This window comes from Simochromis diagramma, unplaced genomic scaffold, assembly GCF_900408965.1.
Source record: "Simochromis diagramma unplaced genomic scaffold, fSimDia1.1 OVJJ01000487.1, whole genome shotgun sequence".
Classification (NCBI taxonomy): Eukaryota; Metazoa; Chordata; class Actinopteri; order Cichliformes; family Cichlidae; genus Simochromis; species Simochromis diagramma.
In genome coordinates this window covers 4,661,204-4,672,081 of record NW_024387305.1, presented here as the reverse complement: position 1 = coordinate 4,672,081, position 10,878 = coordinate 4,661,204, and the positions used below count along the sequence as shown (strand labels likewise).

Sequence of the window (10,878 nt, the reverse complement as noted above, 5' to 3'; positions counted from 1 at the left end):
CGCAGAAGGACGACATCGTTTCTCGGTTTCGGCGCGCGTGCACTCCACCGACATGGAACTGAAGAAATCTATATCGGACACCGAGCGCGCGCTCAGGAGCTACGGAGCTGTGTCGGAAACGGCGTGGACAACGGACAAAGGTGAGCGTCGTCAACGAAACACAATAAAATAAAAGGGAATAAAGACAAAAACGGGAGGTGTGTGGCGGGAAACGGGCAGCTGTGGTCTCAGCTTTTCTTCAGTGTGTGCTTCGCTGTCAGGATGCCCAGTCAGCACTTAGAGTTTAAATGGTTAAAGCGTGACTCACAAAAGGTTTGGGATGGGATCAATAGCGCTGCCTTGGTACTAAAAAGCGTATTACGTCCCTTATGTGCAAACCGTGGGTAGCATATTGCGCCCTTTGTTAATGAATTTTAACCACTAAAGGTCTCGGACGCAGCGCATTTGCAAACTTGTGGATATTTAATTGTGAGCTGATAAGATGCAGCAGGAGCACTAGCTCTGAGTGATCACCCTGCTCCTCTGCTCTAACCAGTGTACGTATATCTATATGAAAGGGCTCAAGAGGCAGCTTTAAAAAAATGTTGTTATTAACTCTATTCCCCACTTTCAGTGATTATTCATGGGATTTATTTTGCGTAGCTGTGTTGGTGAGACTCACAAGTACCAATAATAAAATATAACAACAACAAATTAAGGCTAATTTGTTGTTGTGATAATAGAGCATAAGCTGCAAAAACGCCAAACAAGACATTAAATTCAACATCACACGATCCTGTCTTATTTGTTCTATTCAAGGCTGCATATAAAATGCACACTCTCTCATTTATTAAGTAGTGTCTGAAGTAGCTCAGAGCTCTGTCTCCTCTTCAGATAGTTTTTTTTTCTTCAGCAACTGATGAAAATCTATTCAAATTAAAGTGATATGGAAAAAAAGAGGAAAATCCTCCCCATGGAAAGCCAGAATCAACAAAATATTTGCTTGGCATTCATGGTTGTTAGATAATTGATTAATCTATTTTTATGTCACATGCCTAATGGATTTCATCGTTAGTCAATACCACGCATGTTAGATGATAAAATGAAATGGTTGTTTAGTTTTAATGCTGATTTGGATTTGTGCCTGTGGCAATATTAATGCACAGTCATGATCAAATGAAATCATTCAAACGCAAAGCTTCGGGATGGGCATAAAGCAGCAAAAACAGAGTTTGTTTACATCGTCTTAGATGTTTCTGTTATTTTGTCCCGTTCTCGTGTGATAAAAAGTGTTTTAGTGACGTAGCTGAATGACGAAGCTAGAGAAATATAAGAGACTTCAGAAGTGTCCCTCCTGATTCCAGTCATCATCATCACAGGGGAGTAGTGTGTGAAGAAACTTCCAGATTAAGTCTGAGAAGAAAATGCAGAGGATATTTTTAGAAACAGATCCAGCCATTGCTCTCTCGCGCTCTCGTTCTCTTTCTGCTACAAAGACAAACATACAGGCAGAAAACAACACAGAGGTACAACAAAGGCAGCTCCCTGCAGGTTTGTGTCCATCTATTAGGCAAATAGCACACGTGTTTGCCTTGCACTTTCTATTTTGTGCCCACCATCTGTTTTTTTTTTCTTCTTTTTTTCCCACTGGAGGGGGGTGTGGTCCAGCAGCAGTGTGTACAGTGTGACTGCAGCATGTGTCAGGGGGTGTCTGCATTCGATGTCATACAGGCACTGACATTTCCCTGTTGTTAAACCCCATGTGGCTGCTGCAGTACACACGATCCTGACTCTCAGGGTTGTTTTAGCCTCATTAAGTCGTAATCCTGAAGTACACCAATGAGCCAGTTAGTTTTAGTGAAACTGGGGTAGTTCAGGTGTGGTTTACATTGGCTGGATTTTGTTGTCAACCTTACCTGTCTCTGAGGAAAGCGCCACTTTTAATTATATTAGCATTTAATTACTTATAGTGTTTTTAGTGCTCAGTAGGTGTTAGCGGCATGTTGGGTTCAGAGAGAGCTGTTAAGACATTATTGAGCTGGCACTTTGCCACTTTTAATGGTCTGGTCAGGACCTAATGCAGCTTGGTGTTATTGATGATGAACACGTGGCTGTAAGCGAGGCAGAGGAACGTGCGAGGAAGAAGCAAGAAACAGTAAAAAAAAAAAAAAGAGGAGATAGAGGAAACGCGTGTAAAACTTTAGTTCGTATCTCGCTGATACAAACTTTCGCAACTGCGTCTTTTGTCAGCAGACGTGTCAGATGGTGATTCAACATCAGCAAGGCACAAACAAAGTGCGCCCTCCTGTGCAGACTTCTGTCTGCTGTGGTGAGTCAGCTCCATCCTCAGCAAGCATCCATGAAAAGTATCACAAACGCACACTGCAGTTAGTGTTGCTGCAGGAGGACGGAGGACTGATCCCAACCCTCTAATATTACCGTACATACTTTGAATAAATCATGCGTCAGAGTGTGTTACAGACGCAAATAACTGTTTAATCAGGTGTATTGTGACGTGGCGTCTGTAGACTGGACATTATGTCCTGTTGTCCTGGCATCACTTCACAGCCTGAGTGGGAAGAAGGAATGACAGACACTTAGAATCCTTGTAATTTCTATATGGAGAAGTGAGTATTCATATGAGAAGATCAAGTAAGGTACACTATATAACTGTCTTTTGAGACACTTTTACGCAATAGTATTTTTATCATAACAATACTTTTATGTAATTTCCAGCTTAGTATGTTTATTCATTCATTCTACTAGAGTAGCTTTGCATAATTAGCAGTAAAAAAAATACCTTTGTTTACTTTACACCGAGCTCCCCTTCAGCCAGGTACAACACTTCCCATAATGCAACTTTGTAAAGTTCTTCATTGGTCCCTTTGTCAAAGCCTTGGTGAACCAGGCTTTCTCTTCTGAGGAGGGAATCAGCACACCACAGTGCTAAACACTTTCACACACAGAGAACATAGATAGGTTTTCCACATTGGCTCGATTTATGCTGTTGTCCGTATGCTGAGCCGCTTCATCAGGTGTTGCGGCATTTTTGTGGTCGGTGCATTGACGAGTGCAATAAGTGGTTTGTCTGCATAGTAGCTGCAATGTTTCTGCATGTTACTGGCAGAGATGGAGTGTGAGGTCAGTTCCAGCTTGGGAAGAAATCAACGAGAAGCCACATCTGGTCATCGGTCCGTGCTGAAAGTGCTTTTTCTGTCTCTTTGGAAAATACTTGTGATATATTCCTGGTTAATTCCTTTCTTATGGGCGATTGGGAGCTTTCAGAAAAAAAATCTGTAATTTATGGCTGAAGCACTGCTTTGATTTTAAACTTCAGATCACTTAACTCAATTATCCACACCTCTTTCTCACCAAATATCATGCTCTTGGGTGCAGTGATATGACATGTCACACCCAGAGGAGGTGAGAAGTGAGTTTGCCAAGCTGACGGTATGAGAAAGTTTTCAAGGATGAAACGAAAGGAGTGAACTTTCCAATGCACATGTGACATCAAATCAAAGGAATGAGGATTTTACATTTTAGAGCTTTAATTAGATGCGGCCAATGGAAGTAAGCCATGTGTAGTACTTGTTCTCTGTAATTTAAACCAAGCGGGCATGGTTGAACTGTGAAGGAGTGTCCAGAGTGAATAAAACTATGGTTCAAGAATGTCTTGTAGGTCTGTCTTCTTTTATTGCATTGTTTTTCCTCTGTTTGTCTTCCCTCCCTCTTCCTCTCAGGTCACTCAGATGTGTCAATGGCAGAGAGCACGATGTCTCCAGAGGAGATCGAGGTGGAGATGGCTCGTATCCAACGCCTGCGGGAAGTCCTGGTGCGCAGAGAGTCAGAGCTGCGCTTCATGTGAGTGTCTGTGTTTTTTCTGAGACCAGAGGTTCGCCTTTTTTTGAGGTTTTTTTTTTTTTAACCGAGACACAGTTGATACTCTTAATACAACACAAAGGCATGCGTGTTACTTCCTTCACACATACATTAAGCTTGGTGCTCAATATTTAGGGAAGCTGTCGATTTGTCCATTGATTATTCCGAAGGCTGGACATGCATGTAGCAGCTGAATGAGTCATCACTGATGGACTCACTGGCCGCTAAGCTTAAAGGATTATAGATCACTGCTGAAAAAGAAGTTTTAACAGCATTATATACCCGCTCAGTGTATCGTTTTAAAACTAAAAATGGAAATACAAGGCTTTGTTTATTTTTGTGCAAAACTATTTCCAAATTTCTCACCAATGAACCATGTATTTTGGGGGGTAACTGCATGTTTAGTATCTGCCCAGTGATGGTCGAAGTATCAGATGAAGCTGATAAAGATTTAAAAATTCCCACAGTGTTGCACTGTAATAAAAAGCCTACTTGCAGGGCTTAATTAGGCCACCATGCTGCTTATTGTTATCTCTCTGCTGTCCGTCCTCACGTGCAGGCACAGACACACCAAGTAGCAGATGGCGTGTCAAAGGTTGCTGGAATCTACTAATACCGATGAGAGAGTAAAACACAAGGCAGAGGAGGGAGATATACGGAGCGAGGGATCTAGGAGGGGAGAAAGGAGAAGGAGGGAGGTGTAAAACACAGCAACTGGGATACATGCAGGGAGGAGGAGGAAGGAGGCAGGAGGCTGTGGATGAGTCATCGTCCTGATCTATCACAAGGAGAATTAAATCTGCTACACACACACACACACACACACACACACACACACACACACACACACACACACACACACACACACACACACACACACAGACAGGGATTTAGGTAATAAAAAGGGAAAATGCCGAGGCCCCAAGGGTGAGACATGAGGGCTACAGGAAGCACAGAGAGCATGCAGGATTGATTTTTTTTGTCGTTGTGTGTTTTCCGTCTCGACACACTTAACACACTCACTCCTGATGTGTGAGCTCGAGGCTATGAAATCTTAATGACAAGAACAAGAGCGGAGTTTATTCAACAACATCCAGCTAATGGTGATTATTTAGAGATTAACACTGAAACTGTTTGCTAATGAATTAATAAGTTCAGTGACAGAAATGAATTGAATGTGGGTAATTTATTCTGAATAATAAAAACCATTCAGAGTGCTTTGGTGGGCTCGCTTTTTAAAATGTTTGTTAACTGAATGTGTTTTGAATGGCTTTTTATATCAAGAGAAGTGATGTGAAGACTCTGTGTTGTACTGTGTGTTGTGCTCGAGGAAATTGTGGCAATCGTTTTTGTGTAGCAAAACTGATAAAATGGCAGGTTCGGAAATTGGCAGCTTTAGAGATAAAGTCAGAAAATTAGTTGCAGAAAGCTAAATTCTTCACCTCATAAAGACTTAATAAAAAAAAGCTCCGCTTGTTAGATTAGAAAATCCTTCAAACTAATTATCCAGCTCCTCTACATCAGATTATTATTTATTTTCTTCAAGATTCCTTATTATACAGTGTAGGTCTGCCTGACGTCATGTCAATCAGATAAATATGTCAGAAATGGAAGTGGAAGCAGCTAATAATATCAGTTTGTCTATAATCTGATGGAAGCCAGCGCTTTACTTTTATTTCTCCCTTTTATCTTTTCAGGATGGATGACATTCAGCTCTGCAAAGACATCATGAGTTTAAAGCAGGAGCTAAGGCAGATTGTCGCAGTACCAGGTACAATTAACAGTCACTCATGGAAATTCTGCATCAAAATCAGGCGATAAAGAACTCACAGTTGTTCCTCTGCATGCAGAACTGTCCACACTCTCTGTTTAGACTTGACCAAAAATAGATCTTTTGATAGAAAGTGCAGCTCACAGGAGGCCTATCGCCTCTGCGAGTATCACACTGATTTATAGGACGTGTCGTAACAATAAACGACGCAGGATTGATTGTAAGTCCCAGGGACACAGTGAAGTTATGAGGGAGAGATAAGCATACACACACACACACACTCACAAACACATAAACATCCATGCATCATCACTTTGAAGGAAACACAAGCTGAGGGAGGTTTTCCAGGCAAAGAGTCTAAAATGAATTTCAGTAAACACTCATTTACTGCCTGCATGTTTTCATTGTGCAAAAACGGAATCAAATATTAGCCTACAGTCACTTCCAGCGTTGCCTGTATCAGAAATGCAGCGAGAATGTGCTGAAGTGGCTGACTGACGTCAGCTGCATCGCACATAGCAACCCAAATGCGTACATGAGGCTATGCATAGAGAGAACCTGGCAACAGCAGGAAAACACGCCTCCTCCGAGCGCATGTACATCATGTGTCAGTGTGTGTCAGTGTGTTTGTGCAGGAGGGGCTGGTGTCGTGTTCAAGGATGCACACATGAGGATCAGGACTGACCTGTCAAACGCTGTCTGGATTTTATTTTACCACTTTGACAACCCAGCAGCATATACGAAATAACAGAAACACCCTGACAATACAGTAACACATCCAGCATGAGTAGTTCTAATTTAGCCTGTGTGAAGGCTAAATTTTCCCCGCAGCTTGAACGAAGTAAATCCCTGAAGGGAATCTGGTTCTCGACTAGTTTGATGTGTTTTTTTTAAAGAATTTTCTCATTTAAATTCCTTGTGTATTTGTGGAAAATTTATAAGGAATCTTCAATTTTGAGATCCAGATAGACTTAAAAAATAATCCCTTTTAATGGGCTCGGACTCACCTCTGACAGAATTACTTCTTTGGGAATGCGGCTAAGAAACAAGAAACCAAATCAGTCAAATAGCCCCCTTTGGAAGAATTGAAAAAGTACAGCACAAACGTAAATCAGATAAAGAGTAGTATATAACTAGTTTTGCCAACATTGATCAACATAGAAGGCTGCGCGAGAAAAACAGAAGTGTCTTGAGTTGAGGTGTGTTTTATTTTTTTCTAGCTTTAATTCATAGGAGAGAAGATATGTTACTTTCTTATCACATAAATTATTAATAGGATCGCATTATAACATAGTGTTCCTTTTATTTTGTCCACTTGCCACCTAGTCTGCACTGTCCTGTAAAATCTCCCTGACATTCCCTTGTGCCAAAAGTGTTGCGTATGCTGTTAAGGGGGTTCTGGTATCCCGTTACTCCACTCCAGGACAAAAGGAGTCATGTGACAGACCCAGCTACCTCTCCTGCGCCTGCTCCTCTGACTTTGGATTATGTGTCTAACCCGTGCATCCTTCAGGCTGTCCTGCCCCCTGGGAGCTTCGCTCTGTAGCTGCACTGCTCCATGTTAGAAAAAGCTGGTTTTAACAGTCATTTTTCATCCGCTTTTTCTCAAATAGCCTAGATATCAGCATTGCCAGACAGCCTACCTCTGCAGCCATGTGTCGATGTGTCCTTTTCTGTTTTTACATACATCTGATTTGGTCTGTTAGTGTATATACTGTGCTTTGGAGTGTGAAGGTTAGCTCTTTGAGGCAGGACAATTCTGATGCTTGCAGATGCTTAATCCTTCAGCCAGCAAAACCAAAAAGAAGGCTCACAAACATTTGCATAATTGAGTGAGTGCCTTATTTGTTATAAATTATGCATGAGTCAGAATTAAGGATCTGTTTTGTGACGTGACTCAGTGTTAAAGAGAATCTGACATTCCTGTAGGGTCGGTCTGTAGACATCAGATGAGTTGCTGCTGTCCGTCTTATTTTCTTCCTTGTTTTCCCCCCAGAGAAAGAAAAAACCAAGAAGCACAGGCAGCGAGAAGAGGAACTGATCCTGAAGATCCATAAACTGGTGCAGAAGAGGGATTTTCTGGTCGACGATGCCGAGGTGGAGAGATTAAGGTACGGCCCTCCTAAGCTCTGAGCACAGCTCATATCTGGGATGACGTCTCTGTGTGCTGACTGTCTGTTTACTCAGATACCGCTGGCTGTTTATTTCTTCATTTGATCCTCATAGAAGAGTTGAGAAACAGCAGGAAGGAGACTCATTAGAGTAAATGTGTAGCGCGAATGTGAACTTGACTGAAGACGGCGAACAGGGGTCACTTCATCATCACAGCAGTGTTTAGCTGTGTGTGTGGGAGGGAGGCTGACTGATGACTGTGGCTCTGCATTGTCTGCTCCCCCAGATAACCCACAGAGTGTGACACAGAGATAACTTTCAGATAGGCAAGATAATGGGTTTAAATCACAGCGTGAACAAATGTCTGTGGGACTCAAAAGATTAATTTTGAAACTGTGCCTTCAGATTGTTCTGGGTTATTTCGGTGTCATTATAATCATTTTTTGTGACAGTACTGAGTCACAACCAAAGAGTCTTAAAAGTGATTATCTTCTATCGAAATCAATGCCACATGTAGCATTAGATTACTTTCAATCGTGTGTTCTCTTTAATTTCAGGTAACAGAGCTGCAAAGAGAAATCTCTTTAATAATTTTACAGTCTACTGGGAGTTTCCCCCCACAGACATCTCTAGAGTTTATTGAGAAGATATCCAAAATGCCTTGCTGAAGCCCGAGGTCAATAGCCAGACTGCTTTAGGCTCATAGGAAGGCGAAAGTAATTCAAATAATAACTTGTTACAACACTATGCTGAAGAACATGTCTGAACATACAACATATTGAACCTTGAAGCAGATGAGCTGCAGCAGCAGAAGACCACACCAGGTGCCACTACTGTCACCTAAGAGCAGGAATCTGAGGCTACAGATTGTCAGTTGGGCTGCTGCTGGTTATGTAATGATGTGAGGGATATTTTTATGATACTTCGGGGCCATTAGTACTAATTAAACATGGTTTAAAATGCCACGTCACCCGAGTATTGTTGCTTACCGTGATTTCCTGAACTTTACTCAAATTGTCTCTGCAATCACCCGATCTCAGTCCAAAAAAACACCCCTGGGATGCGATAGCATCATGGATGTGTGATGCCATCATGTCAATATGGACCAAAATCTCTGAGCATCATGTTGACAAGCTGTTTGTTGTGCTACAAGAATTAAAACAGTTGTTAAGGCAAAAGAGGTTCCATAATGTTACTAGTAAGGTGTCAATAATGGCGTGGCTGGCGAGTGTATGTTTCTATATTTCCTATAAATTTGTTCAGAGGAAGCATATTGAAACAAAAGTTCTCATTTAGGTCAGCAGATGTCATTTTGTTGAGTGTTTGAAGTCCTGTACAAAACTAAATGGTAGCCAACAAGGGTGCAGAGCAAGCTCCTTCCTAATATAATTTAGTGAGATACATGATTAAGTGTCTGAAAGACAGAGCAGATACAGAACCTAATAATAATCTTAATTTGTACTTCAATAAGGATGAAAGCACATTTATAGATCCTGATGACCAAAACGTCTCTGAATGTAGACCAGAGAAGGACAGAAAAACATTTTTATTATGCCTCTCTAGCTTCTGTATTCCAGCCAAGAATCTGTTTTCTTTTTTCGCCTCTTTTTGTCTTTAAATATATTTAAAACTGACCTCCGCCTCAAAGTGAAATTAACAGAAAAAATGGATTATTTGTTGATTTCTTCATCTTCATATTTTATTGCAGTTTGCAGGTTACAAGAGCTCATGACTGCTTTGAAAACAGAAATATTGGATATATAAAATGTGCTCAGTAGAGCTTACATTTTATTACTAAACTAATTATAGTTAATTCAGGACCACTGTAGTCCAAGGATTATTATTTCACTGAGCAGTAATTCATGTTTAGCAGCGTAGCTCTGTTCTGGAAGAGGCGCTCAAAATATTCTCAGCTTAGCTGTCAGCTGATCGGGTCTGGACTGTATTTGACAGATTTCTTTTGGACTAGTGTGAGTCCAGATACTGGTGGAGTTGATGTAGTTGGGCGACCGTGGCTCAGGGGGTTGCCTCTCTGCCCTGGTCGTTGTGTCCTTGGGCAAGACACTTTACCCTACCGCCTACTGGTGTTGGCCAGAGGGGCCGATGGCGCGATATGGCAGCCTCGCTTCTGTCAGTCTGCCCCAGGGCAGCTGTGGCTACAACCATAGCTTGCCTCCACCAGTGTGTGAATGCGAGAGTGAATGGGTGCCTTGAAAAGCGCTATATAAATCCAATCCATTATTATTAGTAAAGTCATGGAAACTTTGGCATCTAGGAGGATGAAGTGATGATTGAGGAGGTTAAACGTTGGTAGGTCTGAAAAGGAAGATTGACAGAAGGAGCAGAGAGTGATTGACCTGAAGAGTGTGAGCAGAAAGATAACATGACAAGTACAGTGATGTCAAAAGAGTGAAAGAAGCGATTTTGACAGAGTGGGAAAAAGAGGCAAGAAGGAGAAAGCGACAAATAGAATAGAAAGAGACAGAAAGTGTTCATACATACTCGGATAAAGACAGGAAGGAGCTGAACTGACTCCAAAGCTTCAAAACAAGTATATATGTTCCACTAGTGTATGTAGGCAGTGAGAGTGGATAACCCTGATATGATTCTGACTGAACACGTGGCAGCCAGTTAGATCAAAGTCTGCACAAAGGAAGGGGAAAGGTAACAGAGATGAAGCCTGTTTTTATGAAAGATAAGTCTGTAGCTGCTCAAAGTAATAAAAAAAACCCTGGTTGTTTCAGACAGTAGGCTTCACCAAGGCCCACTATAAGATGAGGATTGTGTTGAACTGTAAAGCATGTGTGCTCATTTTAATAGAGATTAAGAAGAAAAATGCAGAGCTTGAAATGAACAGACGAAGGAATTTTAAAAGTTGGTAGTCTCTTAAAACAAAACACCCCCCCAGATGTTTAGCTTTGAAAATACCAAAAACTGTGGCGCAGCCATGCTGTCCTGTCAGTCAGTCAGTCCAGTAGTGCTGCTTCAGTCAGATAAAAGCAGACATTTTCTGAATTTCATTCAGACTAAGATGTGGATGTTTTGTACCTCAGGGAGAAGGAGGAGGACAAAGAGATGGCGGAGTTCCTCAGGCTGAAGCTGATGCCTCTGGAACAGAAGCTCAAAGTCACACAGAG

The 10,878-nt window shown here is 41.7% G+C and overlaps 1 protein-coding gene across 2 annotated transcripts in view; it reads left to right on the top strand.

The window, feature by feature from the left end:
• Window positions 1-33: 33 nt before the first annotated feature.
• bmerb1 (bMERB domain containing 1) overlaps window positions 34-10,878 on the top strand; it is a 23,977-nt gene continuing 13,132 nt past the window's right edge. For both annotated transcript variants that reach the window (XR_005692043.1, XM_040004434.1), the window contains exons 1-5: window positions 34-140; window positions 3,720-3,840; window positions 5,556-5,629; window positions 7,626-7,740; window positions 10,795-10,877. Coding sequence is in view for 1 of the 2 variants with exons in the window: in XM_040004434.1 (XP_039860368.1) it covers window positions 53-140; window positions 3,720-3,840; window positions 5,556-5,629; window positions 7,626-7,740; window positions 10,795-10,877 (481 nt within the window). In the remaining variant the exon portion in view is untranslated. The remainder of the gene's footprint in view (window positions 141-3,719; window positions 3,841-5,555; window positions 5,630-7,625; window positions 7,741-10,794; window position 10,878) is intronic.